The sequence below is a fragment of the Sminthopsis crassicaudata genome, chromosome 1 (assembly GCF_048593235.1).
Source record: "Sminthopsis crassicaudata isolate SCR6 chromosome 1, ASM4859323v1, whole genome shotgun sequence".
NCBI classification, from domain to species: Eukaryota; Metazoa; Chordata; class Mammalia; order Dasyuromorphia; family Dasyuridae; genus Sminthopsis; species Sminthopsis crassicaudata.
Window position 1 is genome coordinate 733373473 of NC_133617.1, and position 24157 is coordinate 733397629.

At 48.7% G+C, this 24157-nt stretch overlaps 1 protein-coding gene across 1 annotated transcript; it reads left to right on the plus strand.

Annotated features, from left to right (window-relative positions):
• Positions 1–11378: 11378 nt before the first annotated feature.
• Positions 11379–20981, plus strand: FEZF2 (FEZ family zinc finger 2). Its single transcript, XM_074284225.1, has 5 exons — positions 11379–11570; positions 11955–13009; positions 13337–13471; positions 13734–13866; positions 15301–20981. The coding sequence occupies exons 2-5, from the start codon at positions 12077–12079 to the stop codon at positions 15558–15560; spliced, it is 1461 nt and encodes a 486-aa protein (XP_074140326.1). The 5' UTR covers positions 11379–11570; positions 11955–12076; the 3' UTR covers positions 15561–20981.
• The last annotated feature ends 3176 nt before the right edge of the window (positions 20982–24157 follow it).

A 24157-nucleotide genomic window follows, 5' to 3' on the forward strand; every position in this document is an offset into this window, starting at 1 on the left:
GTCTTGAATAGATATGCATACCTAAACATATGTATGTTTATATATTCATATGTATGCACGTATGTACCTGACAAGTCATGATTTGTACAACTCTATTAGAAAGTTGCCTGTTTGACTCCACATAGCCATCACCCAGATTGTGAATATGAAAATAGTCTCCCACCTAATAACAAGTCTCATCATTGTAAAAGGCATCAAAGTCAAGACCAGATCCTTCTTTGGTTATCTGATCTTTAGGAAGGCTTAGCAAGACCTTCTACTGAATTTCACAACTGTAACTGTCCAGGAGCTAGTTACTCCACCCTCCTAATCCAAGCCTACAAAAATTGCACAGGAAGGGAGAAAATGAATGTTAAGAGCTGGAGGAGACTTTTGAGGGAGGGAGCACAGAGTCTCAGCGCTTTAAGATGCCATCCATTCAACCTAAATCTGAAATAGAGTTGCTTTCAAAGCATCCTAAGCAGTCCTCCAGCCTTATTCCTTATATTCAATGAAAAAGGGGTCTGCTTTCTTTTGAGGAAGCCCCTTCTACTTTGGAGGAGTTTGGATTTCCATTGACATTCAGCCTGAATTTGTCTTCTTGCAATTTCAATCCATTATCTGTCATTCTGCTTTTGTGAGCCAAACAAAACAAGTTTAATCTTTTCCAAGGGTAATCTTTTTAATAATAATAACACTTTCAGGTGTTTGAAGCCCTCTATATATGTAATCTCAATTGATTCTCATGACAATCCTACACTCAAATGATGCCCATTTTACAGAAGAGAAACTGAGGCCACCAAAGACAGAAAAAAAAAAATTTCAACTCAAATCTTTGTGATCTCAAGTCCAGAGTTCAACCCACTGTACCATCTAACTTCCTCCGGTGTCAATACAGCTATCCTCTGTACCAATCCACTCTACCTTGTCCCCTTTGTTGAAATAAAGGTTTCAAAATAAGTTGGCTGCCTGGAGTTTGGGGGGGTAGAAGTAGAAAGACTTGCAGTTGGCTCATTTCCAGCCCCTGTGCCCACTTTTATACCCTTTCTAATCTAGTCCCTTTTCTGGATGGCTTGAAATCTGCTCTAACTGAAACCTGGCTTAATGTTTGCTTGCAGTGAGTAATGCTAATCGCCCCATCCCCAACCCCAGCAGAATCCTAAGGCTAAGGAGGAATAGAGATGCTAAAACATAACCTATGGTCAAAACCCCTCAGAGCTGACCACTCAATCTCTCCCTACCCCATGTGTGTATTTCTGTTTTTGTGGCTGTCCTTTGCACTAAAGGAAAACCTTGAAGCAGGATGACAATGAACTCAGTTGCTATTTCTTTCTTTCCTTAAATGATCTTACTTTTCTGTGTGTTCATGTTATATCTCCTAAATTCATTAGAGGCAAAAATGATTTGATTGTTGTTACTGAATTTCCAATACCTGGCATATATCTGGAGGGACCTGCCCCTATTTCAGTCTTCCAGACCTCCAGGTGAAAAACTTTGTCAACCGCTTAGCAGAACTTTCTCTGCCACTGATGGATAGATTGTGGTGAGTTCCCAGGAGATCTGGTCAAGCGATCAGGTCAGATGCAGAACTTGTCCCTTCCTCCATTTCATTCTTCTTCCACCTTTCTTTCCTCCATGCTTCTCGTGTTTAGCAATACTATCCTGTTGGCAGTTCTTCAATCACCTCCCTCCCTTCTCTCTTTTCCTGCCCTTCCACTGGCTACTTCTCAGATCTGGACTCATATCTGCACCTCCCCTCCTTGATCTCCCTTCATGCCGCTCAGAACTTCCCCTTCCCCGTTGTCTTTCTATTTTTCCCCAACTGTGAATGTCTCCACTGTCAGCCTGTCTTTTCCCTACTCTGTATAAATCTTGGACCGCACCTAGTTATTTACAGGTTGTGTCTCTCCTTAGAATATAAGTTCTTTGAAGTCAAGGGCCTGTTCTTGCTTCTTTGCAACCCAGCCCATACCCCAGTGTTTGAGAGACAGTCAACATTTAAATGTTTGTTGAGACTGAATAACGGACTCTGGTCTATCAGACTCCGAGATTAGTTCTCTAACTACTAGGCTACACTGCCCGGCACCTAGAAAGCTCTTAATAAATTAAGAAGGGTTGGGAAGGGGGGGGGGGGGAAGAAAACAGAGGGAGCAAAAGGACTTTGTCCACCAGCAAATTGCTAAGAGTGTACATTGGCTCTGATAGCTAATTAAACTGAAACTGCTGATGGCTTGTCGATTGCAGTTATATATAATATGCATACATATGAATATATATAGAGTATGTGCATATATGTGTATGTGATTATGTATGCATTCAGGTCAGAGCAAAGTCTATACATCAAGCTAGAACACGAGTGCAAATTAAAGCTCTGTTCTTGTCACATCTACCCCGTGGGACCTAAAACGAACTCCCTTCTTCCAGATTTCTAAGGATCCCTCGGATAGCTTTTCCGAACGGGGGAGGGAATGGAGTGGAGGGGCCAAGCCAGGGGCTAAACCAAAGAAACAGGGGGCTCCCTCGCCTCCTCCCCCACTCCCCAAGAGTGCTTGCCCGGATTTAATCCGAAGCTGAGCCCGGGGCTCGGGGCTGGGGAGGGAGGTGGGTTTGAAGGGGTGAGGGGAGGTTCTGTGAGCCGAGGCCTGGGTTCACTGCCTGGGGGTGGGGTGGAGATCGTCCTGCTTGGTACAGAAAAAATAAATAAATAAATAACGTTGCAATTATGCATTTCGGCTAAGTGGGCATCCCCCAGCCGAGTCTGGAGGAAGCGGGGAAGGGTCCCCCAGAAGTTGGGAGGCAGAGGGCGGAGCGGGGCGCGTCTCGGGGGGTGCATCTCTCTCTCCATGGGTCTTCTGGGGCACGGTCACCCCGCGCCCCGCGCCCACCCGGGCCATCAGGGGCTCTTTGTTTCAGGGCCGGGGCTAATCTGCTGATTGGAAAGAAAGGCAGGGCTGACAACTCCACTTTTTCCCTGGGAAAAGCCCCGCTGCGGGTAACCCCGAGCAGGCAACGCTGGCAATTAACCTGCTTCCGGAAGGCGGATTGAGGGAGAATTTCTCCTCTGGACTCCTCTCACTTTTAAAAGCCCTTTCCCCCGCACGGCGGAAATCAGCTCGTGGCCCTGGCTTTCTTTCTCAATCGATTTCACAAACCATAAAGCATTTATTGAAACAAGTCACTGCTTTGTGGGAAAGGGGGGGAGGGGAGGGAAGATTAAGAGTCACGAAACCGAGTCGCGCGACCCAACCCGGCCCGCCCCTTCTCTGGGGCTGATCGGACGAACGCAGTTTGCGGATCGGCCCTTCGTGCGTAACTTTACGCCGGCGAGGTGCTGGACTAACTCAGGCCGGCAGGCGAGCGTCCTCAGGCCGGCAGGCGGACGTCCACAGGCCGGCAGGCGAGCGTCCTCAGGCCGGCAGGCGGACGTCCACAGGCCGGCAGGCGAGTGTCCTCAGGCCGGCAAGCGAGCGTCCTCAGGCCGGCAGGCGAGTGTCCTCAGGCCGGCAGGCGAGTGTCCACAGGCCGACAGGCGGACGTCCACAGGCCGGCAAGCGGACATCCTTCCGCGAGGAGGAAGTGCTTTCTTGACTGCAGGAGAAGCTGAAGTTCACAGAACGGTTTCCCAACTCTGAGAAAAAGAAGTTCGTGACGATGGCAAAGTATCTTCTTAATAGCAACCCACTGGGGAGGGTTAGAGGGCCCAGTGGTTCGATTGGCTTAGTCCCCGCTTTGGATCTGTATCTCCGCGGCCTGGTACATAGTAGGCCTTTTATCAGAGTGAAACGCTTCTCTCAAATAATGCTTTCAGACTGAGTCCTGGTTCTCTGAAGAAGGGATTTTCCCCAGAATCCCTTAGGCTGTCCATACCCTGAAAATGACATCAGATAATTTAGAATAAAGTGAAATGTTTTCAGACATTTTTAATACCCCTCTCAAAAAAACAAAACAAAACAAAAAAACCTCAAATAGTTTGGTCTCGTTTAAGTCCCCCCCCCTCAAAAAAAAAATTAATAGTAACGAGAAAAAGCCAGTGGTGTTAAGGGCCTGATGTATCAAAGTCAGTCATCTTAAATGTGCTTCCCAGAAGAGAAGTAGCAGAATCAATAAAGACAGTCTCCAGCTGCGCGGAAACCTGCAGTTTCAATTAAAATAGGGAGCTCCAAGCCTTGGGCTTTTACTCTGATCCAAACTCATTTATGTTTGGTTTTTGTTGATTTTTTTTTTTTTAAGTCTTGTATCATTTGGAGCACGTCCTCCGAAAAGAGGGATTTCTAAAGACTGTCTGTTCTAACCCCTAAACTCAGAGGAGTGGGCTTGCTTCGTTCAGAACCTCCAAGCAAGCTCAGAAGAACCAGAAGCCCAGAATCTAGGGGATGTGCTTCTCAAGTGGGTCTGTCTTTTCTACCCCGAACTTATTGAAGATGCTCAGGTTCCCTTTGGGGGAAAAAATAAGAGAGAACTGAGACGGGGACTGGAGGAAGGAGGATGACCCTTAAAGTGTCTTGGTCCAGATAATGAGAGGAAGTTTTCCCTTTTATCTCCCAGGGCAAGGAGGTTAACCAATCAATATTTATGAAGTGCCTACTATGTAGCAGGTACGGTGCTAAAGTCTGGTGATCCAAGTACAAAGAATAAATAGTCCTTGTTGTGGGAATTGGAGAAGGAGAAGAAGGGAAAGTAGAGTGAGCCTCTCTTTCTCCTAAAGTCTGGAAGGGTACGGGGTCCGAGGGCCCTGTCCCAGCTGCACTAGCCCTCTTGGGCACCTGACAGTCTTGTGCTGGAGTAGGAGAACATTTCTATTTGAGAATCCTGACGCAGCCTAAGCAGCCCCCGCCTTTGCTCTGCATCCCCGGGCCTTGGGAGTTTCCCCCCAAAATGGTTCTTCTCATGTACCCCCACACACCCACCACAGGGATTATCCATTTCCCAACTAGCCAAATTAAGTTTAGGGAGGATATTCCAGGATCAATGCTAACGAGAATAGCTCCAGAAAGGGGTGGAGGAGGGGAAAGGAGTGAAGTGGGGGTGGGGGAGATTCTGGTGAAGGCGGGCAGCTCCTCTGGACTGAGGGAGACCGGAGAGAAAGCCAGTCCCCTCTCTTGTAAACACAGGCACACCCCAACACCCTCCCAAGCACACCCGGACCTAGCTTTATGTTTGCTTTTCCTCTGCGCAGAGCGCTGAAGTCCCCCACCCTGGGCACTGCCACTGAGGGAGGACATCCTCCAAGTTCCGTGAGCTCTTATGTTAGTCTGGGACCGACGTTTGTCCCTTAGCTGTTAGAGCCCCTCCACAGTGGTGGGGAGAGGAGATAGATTCTCCCTTCCTCCCTCCTCCTCCTGCGCCCTCAGTGCCAGGATTTGGGAACTTTAGGTGCTTTCCTCCATCTCTCTTCTCTATTTCGTCCCCATCCCTGCAGCCCGAAAGCCACGGTGCACCATCTCCGAGGCACAAGCAGTAGTCAGAGTGATCCCCTGGGCCTGGGCAGTGCCTCGGTTCAGTACTTCCAACACTCCTATCACACAGGAGTAAAAGCCCCAGGGGAATCAGCTGGGGCTAAGGGAGCTGAGGCAGCCGGCAAAGCAGCCAGGAAGTTGGGGACCACGAAACTGGCTGCCTTCGTTGACGTCTTCTCCCCAAAAGGAAAGAAATTTGGCTGTCCCGAGAAGACCACAAGCTCAGATTGAGCCATGTTTGAATTAAGGGAAGAAAGTCTAAGAGACCGGGAGAGGCTACCGCATCTCTACGAGGAACTAGATTTAAAAAATCAATTCTATTTGTGATGTGGCTCTCTGGCTTTTTAAAAAGCGGCTGGGACTGAACTAGTTCCTTCTCAGCTAAAACTGTCCTATTAAAAACAAAGCAGAACAAAACCAAAACAGAGAGTCCCTTTGAAGATGTTGGAACACTTTTATTTTTTTTAATCTTTTTTACTTTTACTGAATTACACATCCCTGAAATTCACCTTTCCCTGAGGCTCTACAGTTAGTATCACAGTGTTGCTGGTGTTTATTGTGGGGTGGGAGGGGATGCCTTAATAAAGATACAGGAGAAACCCAAATAAATCATTCCTTCCCATTTTGCAAATCATTGGAAGGGGGTCGTATTTTCCATCTTCTTCATAAAATTACCATCATTTAATAATTCCCATAATGTATTCCTTTTTAAAAAGAGCTTTCGAAATAAATAAATACATTTCGTAGGTGCAAATGTTTTGAAAGGAGAGGGTATAGTGTGGAGAACCGGGAATCGACCTCTCTGGGCTCCCCTCCACCCTTCACAACATTTCTTCAGTCTCCTATTCTTCTCACCGCCATCATCTCGTTTACAGAAAATATTTGTTTGCACTATTAGTTGGTACTGGAGTTAATTACTCAATGTGTTAACGTGAAGTAATATGTATAAAAGTAGGATCAGTGTTTATTGTGTGGGTGAGCTGTTGAGCAGTGCTTGAATAAACTGCAATTAGGGTTAGATAGAGATTAATTAACATGTGAGTGGCAAGGTGTAAAATAGTCTCCAACCCTCCACTTTCAATATAATCTGCGGGCGAGGAAGAAGTTTGTATTTTTTAAAGCTAATTAAATACTTTCCTCCCATCCAGTGTGCATTCACTCAGGTTTGGAAGGGAAGCCACATTAGGGAGAACCTGGTTTCCCCCTCCCCCAAATATTTTCTTCCTGCGGGGCTGCAAAGGAAGGTAGGACGCCTTTGTAGGGCAAAGGAAGAAGAAGAGCTGGTTAATGTGCTCACTTAAGCAGCTTTGGGGATGGATAAAGGAACAGGTTCACGAGAAGTCTTTGCCTTTGTTTTTGTCTTCCACACAAATAGATCTCCGAGCTTCAGGAGAGGTCGACGATTGTCCGGCCTGGAAAGAAGGGTGGGAAGGTTGGACCTAGCGAGGGAGTTGGGGGTGGGGGTGGGGGAAGAGAGAATAGAGCAGGAATTTAGCAATCCCTCCCCGCCCCCCATGGTAGTTAGAAAATCTGTTTGTACCTCCACGCATTGTTTCGGTATTTGGAGAGAGTTGTTTGTTTGTTTGTTTGTTTTTCCTGATGTATTTATTTTAGGAGGGGCCGGGATTAATCTGAGAAGGCCAGTTCTGTGGTGTACGGGATAGACAAGCTGAGCCAAGCTCCTGCCATTCTTTTCTACTCTTGAAGTGGGGAGGAGGGAGCCTAGTTGGAGAAAGAACTCCTGGAAATTTAGCATCCCTCCATATCTCCAAAGTTAAATCAAGCGTGCAATCCGCTTTCTCAGACTTGCTCGGGCGGGGCGGGAGGAGGGGGTGGTGGCGCAGGAAGGAGCTTTAAACTGAATTTAACAATGTTTTGAAAACTTCGGGGTCTTGGATGGGAGCTGCAGCCCGAAGAGGCCAGTCCCCTAAAGTCTGATTCCGAATTGGATGCGTCTACCTTTTTCTCCCTGCCTGTTTTCTTTTTTCTCCTCCCCCGGCCCTTTTTCACTCTCTCTCCATACTCTATTTTCCCTCACCTGTCTAGTCAGGTCCCTTGATTTCTTATCAAATGGAGAAGGCGGGGAGAAAAGAGAGGAAGAAGGGTCGAGATATAAGAAGAAAGAAGTTGGGGGGGGAAAGGAAGAGAGGTTTGAGTGGAATAGAACCAAGCCCATTCCCCCGTTTCCCCTCACCTGTTGTGTAGGGCAAGGTGGGCAAACGCCGGAGGTGACTCCCATCTGGTTGGAGGGACACAGGGTTCTGTAATAAACTGGTGTGTCTGTAACAGCCTGACGCGATCCTCCGATCACAGTCAGCCCTCTCTGTGGCGACATATGACTACATATTTCTCCTTTGAATTCTCTACCGAATCCCTCACTATAACACGGTGTTCATAATCATAATCCTCTTAAATTGCAGTTTGCAGCTATAAAGCTTATTGTCGTGCTAAAACTTAGGCTGGGAAGATGTAATTGTCCGACGGGGGGGGGGGGGGGGGGGGACTGTCCAAATTTTAAAAGGGAAGGGAGAAAGGGAGGGTGGGAAGAAGGAAGGAAGGAAGGAAGGAAGGAAGGAAGGAAGGAAGGAAGGAAGGAAGGAAGGAAGGAAGGAAGGAAGGAAGGAAGGAAGGAAGGAAGGAAGGAAGGAAGGAAGGAAGGAAGGAAGGAAGGAAACAAAAAGAAAAAAGAAAGCAAGAGGGAGAGAAATAAAGAGAGAGAAAGGAAGAAAGGAAATAAGGAATGGAGAGGGGAAAGAGAGGAAGGAAGACAAAAAGAAAGAGAGAGAGAGAAAGGAAGGAACGGAGGGAGGGTGGGAGGAAGAAAGAAAGAAAGAAAGAGAAAGAAAGAAAGAAAGAAAGAAAGAAAGAAAGAAAGAAAGAAAGAAAGAAAGAAAGAAAGAAAGAAAGAAAGAAAGGAAGGAAGGAAGGAAGGAAGACAGGAAGAAAGAAAGAAAGGAAGGAAGAGAGAGAGAAACAAGGAAGAGAGGAAGAAAAAGAAAAGAAAAGGCAGGAAGGAAGGAAGGAAGAAAGAAAGAAAGAAAGAGAGAGAGAGAAACAAGGAAGAGAGGAAGAAAAAGAAAAGAAAAAAAAGGACGAAAGAAAGAAAGAAAGAAAGAGAGAAAGAAAGAAAGGAAGAAAGGAAGGAAGGAAGGAAGAAATAGAGAGAAACAAGGAAGAGACAAGAAAAAGAAAAGAAAGAAAGAAAGAAAGAAAGAAAGAAAGAAAGAAAGAAAGAGAGAAAGAAAGAAAGAAAGAAAGAAAGAAAGAAAGAAAGAAAGAAAGAAAGAAAGGAAGGAAGGAAGGAAGGAAGGAAGAAAGAAAGAAAGAGAGAAACAAGGAAGAGAGAGGAAAGAAAAGAAAAGAAAAGGAAGGAAGAAAGGAAGAAGAGAAAGAAAGAGAGAGAAACAAGGAAGAGAGGAAGAAAAAGAAAAGAAAAGAAAGGAAGAAAGAAAGAAAGAAAGGAAGAAAGAAAGAAAGAAAGAAAGAAAGAAAGAAAGAAAGAAAGAAAGAAAGAAAGAAAGAAAGAAAGAAAGAAAGAAAGAAAGAAAGAAAGAAAGAAAGAAAGAAAGAAAGAAAGAAAGAAAAAAGAAGAAAGAAAGAAGAAAGAAAGAAAGAAAGAAAGGAAGGAAGGAAGGAAGAAGAAAGAGAGAGAAACAAGGAAGAGAGGAAGAAAAAGAAAAGAAAGGAAGGAAGAAAGGAAGGAAGAAGAAGAAAGAAAGGAAGGAAGAAGAAAGAAAGAAAGAAAGAAAGAAAGAAAGAAAGAAAGAAAGAAAGAAAGAAAGAAAGAAAGAAAGAAAGAAAGAAAGAAGAAAAGAAAGAAAGAAAGAAAGAAAGAAGAAAGAAAGAAGAAAGAAAGAAAAGAAGAAAGAAAGAAAGAAAGAAAGAAAGAAAGAAAGAAAGAAAGAAAGAAAGAAAGAAAGAAAGAAGGAAAGAAAGAAAGAAAGAAAGAAAGAAAGAAAGAAAGAAAGAAAGAAAGAAAGAAAGAAAGAAAGAAGAAGAAAGAAAGAAAGAGAGAAAAAGAAAAACCTTCAGGTTTTTCTCTCCTAAAACTCCTTCTCCCCTCCCTTCTTCTTCCCGGCACCTAACCTTCATCCCCAACCCAACTTTATCCCCAAGCCCAACCCACACCTCTGCCCATGCCCATCCCCAGCAGCGCCAGCAGCCCGGACCACTTTTTCGTTGTTGTGTGAGAGAGCTAACGGGCCGGGGGGCCGGCACCGGGCGCACCGCATGGAGAGGAGTTTGTTTCGAGGGCTTGTTGTGATACGCAGGTGAAAGGGTCTTTAAACAGACGGAATTTCGCCCCTCCAAATAGAGAAGGCCGCGGGCTGCCTTTGTGCGCCGCCGCGCACAAAACGCAGGAATTCCTGCGAACTTTCCGGAGGGCCTGGCGAGCCAAAGAGGCCTTTTCTTCGCTTCGCTTTTCCCTCCGGCCAAACTAAGTCCCTGCCCAGCCCTTCTCCCGCCCCCTTCAGCCTCTCCACCTCCCTCTCTCCCTCTCCCTCACCCCCTCCCTCCCCTCTGATATCCTCCTCTTTATTTTAGAAAAACACAAAACCCGGTTCCACGCAGTGCTTTAGTGTCTCCCAGTGAAAGAACTGCCCCGGCAGAATTGAGCTCCATGAATCACTTCGGGAAAAATTGGTTCGGCTGAATGGCCTTGGGAGGAAAAACGTTTAATAGGATCCAGGGGGAGGTTCTGCTGTTTCAATCTGCTCCTTAAACAGTGGAAATTGGACTTCTCAATTATCCAAACAGTAAGTCCCCATCTGAGCTAGGGGAGCGGGAGCCTGGCTCTCCAAATCCTCGGGATTGGAGCGCACCCCCACCCCCAGCCCCAGCTTCCCGAGCCAGGGTTTTAATTAGAAACACAGAGTCACAGTCACAATTCTCAATTGATCAGGAAATCAAATAAACTCCCGGGTTTTTCGGTTTTTTTTTTTTTTTTTTTTTTAAAGGTTTTGTATTTTCCTCGCCAGGGACAAGAGGATGAGTCCAAAGCCGCGCACCCACACATTGGGAACCCCAAGGGCCCTGGGAATAGGCCCTAGGACGTTGTCTTTCATGAATTTTCCCCTTTCCTCCCACCCCCACTCAATTAAAAAAAAAAAAAAAAAAAAAGATCGAAGTTCATGTATTTGCATAAATTAATATTTCCCTATTCCTCCCCCAAAATAATTCCCCTCCTCCGAACCCGGAGCGGGGGCCAGCGGCACATCCTAATGAGGTAATTAGCATTTGCGCGTGTATCCAGCCGGGGCTGGCTCCGTGGGTAAGTGGCAGTTTATGATAACGATGCCCAGATCAGTAGCAGAGGGCCAAGGGGCCACTTGAGAGAGCAGACGGCCACGCAGTGACCATTTTGAGGGAGGAGGTGGCGGGGCTTGGGCCCTAGCTCCCGCTGCCCGCAGCCCGAGCCAGACCGCTCCCTGCTTCTCCCTGAAGTCCGCGTGAGCTACAAGCGACAAAAGTTGTGAATCACGCACCAAGTCTGTGCTTTCCACTCCCCCCTAGCTTCTACGGACTCTCTCTCTCTCTCTCTCTCTCTCTCTCTCTCTCTCTCTCTCTCTCTCTCTCTCTCTCTCTCTCTCTCTCTCTCTCTCTCTCTCTCTCTCTCTCTCTCTCTCTCTCTCACACACACACACACACACACACACACACACACACGTATACACACGCACTCTCTCTCTCCTTTCTCTTCCCTGTTCCTCTCTCTCTTTCCCTCTGCTTAGCAAGTGGCGCGCACTTGGCCCAGGGGCGCTCGGATGCTCGGATGCGAATTGTCGCCGTTCAACTTTTAGGGGCTACGGGTGGCGGCCGCCGCTGCGGTCCGGCTGCGGCGCCGGGGGCCGCGGGGAGCTCGGGGGGCTCGCGGAAGTCCGGCCGGGCCACCGCCGCCGCCCCGTGCCGCCGCCGCCGCCGCCGCCGCCGCCGCTGCCGGGCTACTGCTGCTGCTGCTGTGAGCGCAGCCCCGTGCGCTCATGTCATTCCGCTGTAAGTGACTTCATGTGATGTCAGCTAAATGTAAAAGACAGTGATCTCACGCGGAGGGAAGATGTTGGCTATCAAAATGTGACAGTGTAGCCCTGCTGCATGCTTCGTACGCATCTCTCTCCGCGGCGCCGGAGGAGAAAGGTAAACGGCTTCATTTTCCAGCTTCTTTTCTTTTTAAATTTTCCGCCCTTCTCCTCCCAGTTTGCGGTTCGAGTGCTAAGGGGTCCGGGCTGCCCAGGAGCGCTGGGGGGGGGGGGGTTGGCAGGGTCGCTTTCTCCTTTCTTTCCTTTCCCCCCTTTTTATCCTCCCTTCTTCTCTTTCTTCCCCCCTCCCCGGTCCCCCCTTGGAAACCGCCGAGGTCTAGATTGGTCGGCTACTTTTGCGCGAGTCGGTTGACGAGCAGCGATCTGGTACCTTTGGGTGCTCATTGTTTCGGGCTCGGGGCATTTGAGTGCGCATGGGGGGCCCGGCTGGGACCGGGCGTTTCTTAAATTGCTGTGTCTCCTTGCCTTTTCCGGAACGCAGAGTTAAGCCCGGAGCTCCGTCGCCTGGGAGGCAGGCCGGCTTCGCCTCGCACCCCCGCCCTCCGCGCCCCAGCACCCCTGCTCCTTTCCTACCGCTGGAACCCGCGGCAACTTTTCCTCGAGATGGCGAGCTCGACTTCCCTCGAGACCATGGTGCCATCGTCCTGTTCCCGGAGCGGAGCCTCCGGCGCCACGTCCAAGACCTTGGCCTTCTCCATCGAGAGGATCATGGCCAAGACTTCGGAGCCCAAGCCCGCCTTCGAACCGCGGGGGCCCGGGGGCCTGGAGGTGGACGGGGGCGCCAAGAAGATGCTCAGCCTCTGCTCGTCCTTGCCTTGCATGATCCCCATCCAGCCCCTGGGCTACGAGATGCAGTCCAAGACTCTGCTCAACTACACCGAGCTTTGGAAGAGTAGCCTCCGGGGAGGCGGAGGAAGCGGCGGCGGCGGCGGCGGCGGCGGAGGAGGAGGAGGAGGAGGAGGAGGAGGTGGAGGAGGAGGAGGAGGTAGCGGCGGAGGTGGCGGCGGAGGCGGCGGGGGCGGCGGGGGCGGCGGCGGCCCCCAGCTCTGCGGCGCCAGCGGCTTGTGCAAAGCGAACTGCGGCGTGTGCTGCAAAGCCGAGCTCAGCCTGGCCCCGTCCGTGCTGCCCACCGGCAGGGTCATCAAGCCGCAGGTCATCAACCAGGCCGTGGGGCTGCCGGCCAATGGCTCCCTCTATTACTTCAACTACCTGGAGTCCTCGGCGTATCCCCCGTCGGAGCTGCTCAACGGGCACCTCTTCCCCTCCAGCATCCTCAACTCCCAGTCCCCGGCGTCCCTGGCCACGCACCAGAAACTCTTCCTGCTGGAGAACGCCAAGCTGGCCACGCTGGCCGCCGACAAGTTCCCCCACGGCCCTTACCCGCACAAAGAGCGCCTGCCGGGGCAGCTGGACCAGGTGATGAAGGAGAACACGGCGCTGACGGGGGAGCGCAACGGGGCCAAGAGCCACGGCAAGCTGGCGGCCGGCTCGGCGGACGGCAAGCCCAAGAACTTCACCTGCGAGGTGTGCGGCAAGGTGAGCCGGCCGGGGTGCCCCCGAGAGCCCGGGGCGGGGGGCGGAGGGAGGCCCCCCGGCCTCGGCCGCCCGGCCGCCCCCTCGGGGCCGGCAGCGCTCGCTCGTCGCTTCGTGCGGAGGCCGCCACGAGGGGGTCCGGGCGCCGGGAGGCCGCTCGGGGGGTGGCCACGGGGGATGGGAACCGTTAGCCAGGCTGCCCGAGGCCAGGGCCAGGAGCAGAGGCCGGGGCGTGGAGCTAGAGGAGGCCCGCGGAGATGGGGTCTGGGAGCCCGCCTCTCCCCGTGGGCTTGCCCTCCAAAGCCCTCTCGTGTCCCGCCCCTCCACTAGGTGTTTAACGCTCACTATAACCTCACTCGTCACATGCCGGTCCACACGGGAGCCAGGCCGTTTGTCTGCAAAGTCTGCGGGAAGGGCTTTCGGCAAGCCAGTACCTTGTGCAGACACAAAATCATCCACACCCAGGTACGTGGCCCTCGCCCGGGCGGCCCGGGGGCTCTGCCGCCCCCACAAGAGAGAGGGATGGGCAGGACGCAGGGACCCCAGGGACGTCCTGGAGCCGCTCTCAATGGCTCCAGCCTCTCTCTCTCTCTCTCTCTCTCTTTCTCATAGCTAGGGGCCAGAAGAGGCCAGAGTTTTAGGCTTTCCCTAACCGGGTCAACTCCTCCACTTTGGGGGTCCCTCGCCTCAAACTCTCTCTGTCTCCCGCCCCCTTCCTCCACCCCAGGAAAAACCTCACAAATGCAACCAGTGCGGCAAAGCCTTCAACCGGAGCTCCACGCTTAACACGCACATCCGAATCCACGCGGGCTACAAGCCTTTCGTCTGCGAATTCTGCGGGAAAGGGTTCCACCAAAAAGGTACTCGGACCTCCGGAGCTAGTGCCTGAAGGGGGGGGGGACACAGATGAGGCAGAAAGAGGGGGAGAGAGCGGACGCGTGGGGGAGAAAACTAACTTCAGTTTAGGATCCTCTTCTCCCCGGTCTCTCCCTGTTTAGGGCCGGTACCTTGCCCGAAATTAGTGAGGAAGCCCAGGCGGACCGTCCCTTGGGACTCAGTCTAGGCGAAGGTGAAGGCAGACAGGCTTTCTCTCTCAGAACAAAGATTCTTTTCCCAGCACTGGAAAAGGAAAATGGAGGAAGAGCAAAAGCCTCCCAACTGACTGACTCCCCGAAAGAAGTTTAGAGAGCTCTTCCTTTACTTTACTTCTCGTAGGGCAGCAGGAAGAAGGGATGAGAAAGAGAAGGAAGGGGAGATAAGGAAACTGGGGCAGAAGAGGGGGACGCTGGAAACAGGAGAGAAAGCCCCAGAGTTGAGGCTCCCAAGTCAGAGGAGAAGGAAAGCAGGCCCCAAGATTTCCTTCATATCAGGCGGGCAAAACTAAATGGGCTAACTTCCTCCCAAGTCACTCTCCAGTGCCTGTCTGCTTGAATTTTCAGCTTTGCTAGACAAATGTTCACAGACATATTCCATGTACGCATCCATGTATGTGTATATGTAGATATACAATTGAGGTTACCCATACATGCATTTCATTTTGGTGGATAAAACATGCACACATATGTATTTAGTTTGTATGTGTAAGGATGGTGAGTCACATGTATTTCGTTTGCATGTATTTAGATTTAAATGTGTGTGTAAAATGTATTTATTGAATATCTTAGATGGAGGAGGGAAAGATAATCTTGACAACACAACCCAGAACTGAAAGGTCTTTTAATTTCCCAGAGCAAAATTCCCCTTAATGGAAAATCTAGAAGGAGGATACTTTTAAACCCACATACAGAGAGAGAGAGAGAGAGAGAGAGAGAGAGAGAGAGAGAGAGAGAGAGAGAGAGAGAGAGAGAGAGAGAGAGAGAGAGAGAGAGCACAATAACAGGGGCAAGTGAGGCAAAGGCAGGCAGGCAAGCTCCTGTTTGTTGATTGTTTGGGGCAAAATTCTGGTGTTCCCTCAATCTTGTAACTTGGAGTATTTTATCCCGGCTCCGTTGCTGCACCTCCCCAGATGATGGGCGTCCCTTTGATTTCCAGTTCTCAGCCACCATCATGCTATGGCACCTCTTCTCCATCTCGGGATTGATGGAGAGCAAGTTTGACAACTTCTTGACTCTCACTTGTGGGACCCAGCCTAATGAAGCATTGCCTCCTTGGGGCGACAACTGAAGCATGAATCCCCACCCCCATCCCCAGGCCAGGCCAGGCCTGAGACCCTGGAATCCCTTTCACCTTTTCCTCCCCCATCACTGCCACCATTCAAACTCATTTTTTAATTTTTTGTTCTCTTTTTTTGGTAGGAAACTACAAAAATCACAAACTGACTCACAGTGGGGAGAAACAATACAAGTGTACCATCTGCAACAAGGCCTTCCACCAGATTTATAACTTGACTTTTCATATGCACACCCACAATGACAAGAAGCCTTTCACATGTGCCACTTGTGGGAAAGGATTTTGCAGAAACTTTGATCTAAAGAAGCACGTGAGGAAACTCCACGACAGTGTGGCCCCTGGAGCCCCCTCTACAAAGGACTTGCCCCGGACAGTGCAGAGCTGAAAGCTTCAGCTCCAAGCAGGATCCGTTTCCTCTCCCTCCACCTCGCCTGCGCCTTGGAGATTGGAGAGAGACACTGATTTCTTAAGATTTAAATAGATACATATATATATATATATATAAATTTATATATATATACATACAGCAGAGAGGTTAGATCTATTTATCGAGACCAACATCTATTTTGGAAAGCTAAAATGTCTCCCTATGAGTGGGGAGCAGAATTGTGCAAACATACTCCCAGCCCACCCCCACATGTGTACATAGAGGGGGAGATTTAGCTAAAGTGAAGTCCTGGACCTCAGAGTTCCCCCTGACATTTTCTTGAGGGGTGACAGAGGGTGGGGGGAGGGTAAACTATCTAAACCTAACTTTTCAACACTGACTAAATAGAAGGGAGCTGCATTATAAGCCCATCCACTTTCTACATTTCTGTAAATTTCCATGTACGATTGATTAAGAAATATATCTATATATATATGATTATAATAAACCGATTTCATTGGCAAGAATCTTCTTTGCCCTCTCCCCAGCATCGGGAGAGGGTGTTGGAAGGAAATGTCTTTCCTCTTCCGTCTTATTTCCTTCGATTTTCTATCCATTCTTTCCTTTTTCGTTTCCTTCCCCCTTTCTTTCCTCCTATTTCTCTCTTCTCTTTCTAATTTCCTTCCTTTCTTCCTCTTTTCCTCCTTTTTTGTGGCTGATGTTCTGACCATATTTCTAAAAGTTCTCTTTTGTATTTTCCAAGCCAGCCGGAGCTTGACTGAAGGAGCTGCGCTGGAAGCCGAGTGGGGAGAGAAACCTGCAAACGCTTGTGAGGGGTTCTTTGGTAACTGAGCTGAGCCACGAGTGGGCTGGCAGGGGAGGGAGTTTCTAACCAACTTGGTGATGGGGAAGAGGGATCCCAAAACGTCGAGATCCTCGGTTTTACTTTGTTGTGTTGTGTTTAACGAACGGCCTACGGGGAGACGAGTCTTCCGAAGGAAAGGAAAAACTGGTGGCAGGATATTGAATTTCCTACGCAGGAGCAGGGGAGAAAAGCTTGCGTGTTGTTGGGGGGGATCACACAGGGTAGCCGGGCCGGGAAGCACCTGTTTGCTGGCCTGCTCCGCGGGGAGAAGTTCCTGGGGAAGTTGGTGAGGAAAGTGGGAAGAGAGGGGGAGAAGGGAGGGGGGCGCGGCGATGACGGCGCGGTGCACGTAGGTGCGCCCCTGGCAGTACCGCCGTTCTCCCCACAGTATTGGCCCGCGCGCATTTCCGGTCTATTCCTCCTCCTCTGTTCATTTCCTTACCTGGGCGTTCGTTCCCAAGCTTGTTCTACGTCCCGGAAAGGCCAAGGGCTGTCTCCGAGATGGCCAACCCCGTGGGTCCTGGCCTCCTGCACCTGCCCCCCAAACTTAGTGGGGAACTTCCATCTCCCTCTCTCTCTCTTCTTTTTCCTTCTTTTTAAAGGGCTCCCAACCCCGAGGGAGAAAAATAGCCGGGACACAGAGAGCAAGCGGGCCCTCTCCAAAGTGGGACTCCAAAGCCCCGGATGCTGGAGACCAAGGAGCCGCCAAGCAGGTCCCTTTCCCACCCCCGTTCCCTTCCCATCATCCATCCAGGCCCATACGCTCTCTCGCAGGACAGAAGAAAGGCAGCGGGGCTCACCTCAGAGCCTTCCGCAACACCCCCAGCTCCATCTTCTCTTCTCCAATGGGCAGGAAATATTCTCATTTCCAAGAACAAGAATCTTTTTCGATGGAGTTCCAATGGAAAGAATCCCGGGTGGTTGCCATCCTGCTATTATTATTATCTACTATTTAATGTTCCCAAGACTATTATTAATCGGGCATTTAAGGGGGGGGGTCTTGCTCCCCCACTCCCGAATTCAAGTCGCCTGAAATGCGGGATAATGACGGTTTTCATAATCTAACATGTCACCTTTTGGTCCTTTAATTAAGACGCATTTAAACAATTTCCTGAATAGCTATCTTTTTTTTTTTTCCTCCTCTCTCTCTCGAATGCTGATGAAATGATCTCACGCTCGCTTTCTGAGTAATGACCCAAATTAAGAGAGAAAACAGAGACCCTTCAAACCGCATTACATTAATCATCTAATCATTCCCAGGAGGGGGGCCGGCTGCCTGAACCCTTTTTGATCAGAATATAGATAATCAAGTACTTGGATTACATCAACGGGCGCGCTGGGCAGGCCCCCCTGCGCAGCCCCAGTTCCCCCGCACCCCCCACTCCCTCCTCTGCAGCCGCCGCCGCTGCCCTCCACTATTTTTTAATATCCAAGCGCCTATTCAACCCACGTCTTTTGGAACAATATTATTCCAGGGGAGAAAAGGGACTCGGGTTGCGGGCCGTGTGCGTGCTGCTCAGCCCAAGCTCGCCAATGAAAATGGAAATAAACGCGCCGGGCTTTGTCTGGGGACTGATTAGAGAGCTTTAAAGTGTGTGTGTGAAGGAGGGAGAGGGGGTGACAGCGCACCCCACTAGATTGAGCAGCTGAAATGCTGGGGGTGGGCAGGAAGCTCAGTCACCCTCAATCCCACCCCCTCCTCTCTAAACGGCCTTTAATTAGGGACAGGGGGGATGGGAAGAGCTTCGTGGGCTCTCAAATGGAAAAGTTGAATCGGAGGAGAGAAGGCGTTATTTTCTGTTTTCTGTCTGAGAGGGACTGGGGGGGGGGGTCGGGGGAGAACACACTTGCTGCTGCTGGGACCCCGATTTATTCCACTGTAAAAGAAGAGATGTAGATGAAGGAATCTCTAAAATCCGCTGAAAGTCTGAAGAGTCTTCATTCTATGTCCTAAACCTGCTTCTGATCCGGATCCCACTTTGTTCGTCTTTAAAAGGGGTTGGCGTAGATAAGCTTGGCTCTGAGGACGCTGTCAGTTAGAGATCTACGGCCTCTGACCTCGGAGGTCCCGGCAAATCTGATAATCTGTGATCTAGTACTGAAATCTACCTATGTTGTGGGTCTTAATTTGTTCAGCTGCAAAACGAGTGGGTTGGACTCCCCAGTCTCAAAGCCCCCTTGCAAATCTATTATTCTGTGATCTAAAAGATGAGCCCCTATTAAAAAAAAATGGTGGTTTGACTCTAGGGTCAGTAAGAGCTCTTTTTGGAAGTGAAATATTATACTTTATTGTCTATGATCGAAAGCTGTCTCATTCTGTCCACCATCTTCCCACCTCTAGAGTATCTTTGACTTGGAAACAAACCCAAAGTTTGTCGGGGTTTATGTGTGTGTGTGTGTGGGGGGGAATCTTGAATTCCAGGGCATCCAGAAATCTGGTGAGTTTATAAAGAAAGATTTTAGGTTTCTCAATACAAAGGATTCCTCATTTTACGACTCCTCCCACAGAAAAGGGCCTAGCTGAGGCCCAGACTGGACAGCCCCCTCAGCCTCTTGGCATCCCTTGGACTCCCACCCATGGTTCTCCCGACTCACATGCCCATTGAAAGCAAAAAGGGAATTTGTCAACTTTATTTGTAAAGAGGCCGACAACAGCTTCATCAGGCTGTCGCTGAGTATTTTTAGTGTCTCTGATTCAGAAATAGGAACGTGTACATTATAATTCCATTTCCTGAAAGGATATGGTCCTGATTCTTCCCCACCACCTCCCCCCAACAGCTCCAACAAGTCTGGGGAGATGGGAGGAGTGGGGAGAGGAGGGAGGGAAGAACGGAGGGAGAATTTAAATGTTAGATTTCTCTATGACTGGATTTCTCGGCAAAGGGAGGTTTGGTCCCACTGGAGTTTATAGATTCTATTCTGTAATCTCTATAGATGCCGTCCTCCCCAGGAAATTCTAATTTTGTGCAAAAGAGCCCTTCCTGCCTGAAGATAAGTCAATAGTAGATAGTTTCCTAAGCATCTCTCCGGGATAGTGGATAGGTGCTCATTTTAATGATTTCTGAGTTCTGTGGGTACCACTTGAACCTGGTGACAGGGATATATTCTCTTTTCTAGAGGAGGCATTTCAGTTCCATCAATCACATGCATCACCAGCAAAGTGTGATCTAGAGTTTTTGTGAGTTCCCCCCCCCCTTGTTTTGTTATTAAATAAGCTTTGGGCCAGAGAGGAGAGAAACTAGAATTTAGAAACAAACATTTTTTTTTAAATCAGAAATTCTATCTCTGATTCTAGTGGTTCCACTTGGGAAAGTTAACTTTTTTTTTTTTTTTTTGGTCCCAGTTCATCTATAAAAATGGAGATAATACTAAAGTTGTCTCAGTTTTCTCATCTGTAAAAGGGGAGGTTGAACTAACTGGTTTCTGAGCTCACAGTTCCTTTTAAAGCTACAATCTCATGATCCTACAAAACCAGATTTCTGATCCATCACTGAGTAAGTCAACAACCATTTAATAAGTGGATCTATGAGCCGGGAATCAGCACTCCTGACCAATGTGGAAATCTATTCATTGAAATCTAGTGGTTGTTTTTCAAATTAATTTAAAAGCAAAAAATTGGGAGAAGCTATGGAATACAACAATTTTTCTTTCTCCCCCCCCCCAATAAATAGTAGATTAGAGATGTAGTTCGTATCTCCCAAACAGCAATCTCCTCCCCTTTTCCATTTTCCTCTCCTCTCTAAAATAATCAAGCCAAAGGGCGAGCATTCTTTGAAAGAGTCCCGTGGCAAGTTCTTTCTTGAAACCTCCAAATGAGAAATCGCGATATTTTAAAATGAAGTCCTTTCCAGACCATTCACCCTTTATTTGCTCAATGACCCCGAACAGAAGAGATTTTACTTGCCTGCCAAAGCAAGGGCAACAACAACGAAAACCTTGAGATCCAGGTAAGAGTTTTAGGCAGCTACTCATGGCTTCAAGACTTGGGAACCTTAGAGCTCGGGGGCTCCCTTCGAATGTCTTCTGCAGGGACTCTCCAGCCCCGCTCCCAACGCACACACAAACACACACCTGCGCCTTGCATTGCCACGTGACCAAAACAGCTGGAAAGCCTACGAGCGGCAGTGCCCCTCCCCCTCCCCCAACGTAAAAAAACCTAGTTGCCCTCTGGTATTGAATGAAGGACTGCCTCTTTTCCAGGTAGGGTTTTAGGGGCTGGAGAAGAGAGCCCTTGTTTAACTTTGTAGACTCCTTTCTGAGTCAAGCTGGGCCCCGAAAGCAGCCCCGCAGCCTGTCGGGAAGAGACCTTCCTTACTCTTCATGTATCGGAATGGTAGAGTAAAAAGGCTCCGGCTTCCCCCCCCCCCCATCTCATCTCCAACTGTTTGCAAGAATTCTCGTTTGCCACATGAAGAAGAGCCTTAAACAAGGTAGTCATCCGTCGCATATTAATACTCTAACCTTGATTAAATTGTATAGACCACACTTTAAAAAAAAAAATATTAAGGACGCGATTGCGGGGGAGGGGAATTCTGTCACCGACACCAAAAAGACTCCAATTATCTTTTCCCCTACAAGATGTTTCTTCTGTCCATGACTGCTCACACTTCAGCAGTCTTGCCAGCAAGACTCAAAAAAAAAAAAAAAAAAAAAAAAAAAAAAAAAAATTCTCTTCCAAAGCCGCCGCCTCGGAGAGAACAGATTGATCAGTCCCATTGCCTTAGGCGGGTTAGAGGTTCCTCCATGGAAAGAATGACACAGAGAAGTTGCCAGCATCCAGACGCAGTGTTGGGGGGTCTGGGGGCGGGGGAGGGGGACGGGGAGACGGGCTCGCTGTAGTGGTGTAAGCTCAGTTTGCTTTGCTTGCATATGTGTGCATGCAGGCCCTTCTCCCTTTCCAGCCCACTAAATGAGAACGGGCGCGGGGAGCCGGCCCACGAAGTTGGAGGAGGAGGAAGAGGACCGCAAGGAAGAAGAAGAGGAAAGGGAAGCTGGTGGAGAGGAGGAGAGGAGGGAAGGAAGGAGGGAGTTGGAGGATGAGAGGAGAAAAAGGGAGGATGGAGGGAGAAGAAGAAGGAGGAGGAGGGAGGAATGGGGGAGGGGACAATGAAGGGGAGGAAGAGGAGAAGGACCGAGAGGAGGTGATGGAGGAGGAGGAGAAATCGGGCCCACTCTCAGAACAGCAGCAGGCCCAGGTGTGCTCGAAGTGCGCACTGGGGGTGGGGAGGGCACGGAGCGGCTTGCTGAGGAGGGTGGGGGTGGGGGGGAAGGAGGAACAGGGAGGCCCGGCCGGGGCCAGGAGCCTTGAGAAAATACCGGGGCGTAAACAACCTCAAGGCAGCTGCGTTGCCCTTTTCCCTGCACTCGGCTCTCGAACGTCTGAGCAACCAGTTTGCTCCGAGAAACATGTTAATTGCCCACGGAGCTCATTAAGGCATGCACATGCAAAACACAGCGAGAAAGATTAGCTGGACAAAAGCGCAATAATGAACTGTCAACAATCGGGCCCATCTACACGGCCGGGATCGCTCGAGAATGAGGCATTTAGAGGCAACAAAGGTTTGTCTGGGACAGGAAGAAAGAACGCCCTAGACTTTTGTTTAGTCAACACAATTGATTACAAATGAGAGATTAACAGGATAGCTGCGGATCTTTTTTCCCCCCTTAAAGGAGACAGAAAAGAAAAGTCCAATTAAGTCCACCGAATGTTAACTACATTGCTTTCCACGCTTGAGCCCGAAAAGAAATTCTCATTAAACCGTCCCTGGCGATCCCTTTTGGAAAGTAATTTGTCTCCCTGATGGAGCCGAGAAAGGGAGCCGAGTAACAAGAAAGCGTCGGTTCCTGGCACAATGCGCTTAGGAGACACAGGGGAAGCAGCCAAAGGGGGAGTTAATGAGCATCTGACAAACGGCTTGGATCTAGGCCTGGAGAACAGTGATGAAAAGATGGAATTGGCCAACATCTATTCTTTATATCAAACAGAAAAAGGCCAATCTGAAACAGGGCTGCTCAGAGCTGGGTGCAAGGAGAACGCATGAGAAAAGGGAGGAGAGAGAAAAGCCCGGCCCGGGCCTCGCTCCGGTGGACCGGACGGGCTGGGAAGGGGCGACTCGGAGGGGCTCCGCCAGGCCGGGGCCCTGGGTCCTCTCCTGCCTCCTCTCTCAGCCGCGGGATGATCAGGAGCATACATTAAGTGCCTACTGTGTGCCAGGCCCGTCCCCAGGTTACAGTCTTCAAGTTCCCAGATGGAGAGGAAGAGGACAGGGGAAGAAGGAGGGAAGGAGAAGGATGAAAAAGTGGGAGGAATGGGGGGAGGAGGAAGAGGAGCTGGAAAAACCCGTCAGAGGCCATGAAGCCCAACCTTCTCATTGTACAAATGCAGAAACTGAGGCCTGAAAAAAAATAAAAGATTTGCTCAAGATCATTCAAAAAAAGTTAGAATTTGAACTTAGGGCCTGAATTCCAACCTTCTCATTGTACAAATGCAGAAACTGAAGCCTGAAAAAAAAAAAATATATATATATATATATATATATAAGATTTGCTCAAGATCATTCAAAAAGAGTCAGGATTTGAACTGAGGGCCTGAATTCTAGGCTCAACACTATGATCAAAACCCACATCAACATGAAGCTCCTACTTGCCCTTGCCCCTTCCTGTGATGCTCTAGGGAAGAGTATCTGTGTGGAAGAAAAGCAGTGCATATAAGGACTCTCTATAAGGACTGACCTGGTAATTAGCAACCAGGCTAATCCCCTTCTCTTCCCTTAGAGTTGTATGGGTCCCCAGTGTCACCATATGTTACCATATTCACACTGGGATTACTCTCAGCAACCTAGACCTTACTGTCCCTCAGCATAGACAGGCTAGTTGGATCACCTCAGATAAAAAGAGGAAAGGGAAGGAAGTGATTCAGGAAGGAGAGCCCTCTGATCCGGTAGTCTTCCTGTACAGAAAAATGGCAGAACCTTTGGAAGGCCTTGGTTCCCTACTTTGTCTCCAGCATTTTCATCAAGGACAAATCACTTATGATCTTTGAATCCCAGTTTCCTAATCAGGACCAATGGCAGTAACGACCCTTTAGTATTAACCTCTCAAAATCTCTGTAAGGATTAAATCATATCTATATTATCTCTAGATATGGAAAGCATTTTGCAGACCTCAAAAGTAACGATAAAAGTCTTAACATAATTTTAGGCTACTAAAACATAAAGCAATCTGTATAAATGTTAGCTCTTATTAGGAGTATACTTATCTCTCAGATTCTTTATGTGAAACAAATGAGGTAACATGTAAAGCACTTTATGAAGTTTAAATAGACATGTAAAAAGTTGGTATTCATAGTAATAATTTTTTTCATATATCATTAAAATAAATCTCAAATTTTTTTTGTTTTTAGTTTTAAGAAATGTAGTAGCAAAATAAAAAAAATGTAATAGCAATTTATATAGCACTTACTATGTGCAAGATTCTTGACAAGTTTTTTTTACCTCATTTGATCTTCACAACACTAGGAGGGTATGATCTCCATTTTATAGATGAAAAACTGAAATAAACAAGGATTGAGTGACTTGCCCAAGATCACACAGCCCAACAAGTATTTAAGGCTAGATTTGAACTCACATTTTTCCTAATTCCTGACTTAGCACTCTATTTCCTGTGCCACCTAGCTAAATATGCTTGAAATACTAAAGTTTTTTTGTATTTACATTTCTGAAAGAAATCAATGCTGCATCTCTGTTTATGA

What these genes read in the sequence shown, in the direction of transcription:
- FEZF2 (XM_074284225.1), top strand. Translation starts at nt 12,077, where the DNA reads ATGGCGAGCTCGACTTCCCTCGAGACCATGGTGCCATCGTCCTGTTCC. An exon ending in CCTGCGAGGTGTGCGGCAAG is followed by an intron (nt 13,010 to 13,336) that starts GTGAGCCGGCCG and finishes CCCCTCCACTAG; the next exon opens with GTGTTTAACGCTCACTATAA. An exon ending in ACAAAATCATCCACACCCAG is followed by an intron (nt 13,472 to 13,733) that starts GTACGTGGCCCT and finishes CCTCCACCCCAG; the next exon opens with GAAAAACCTCACAAATGCAA.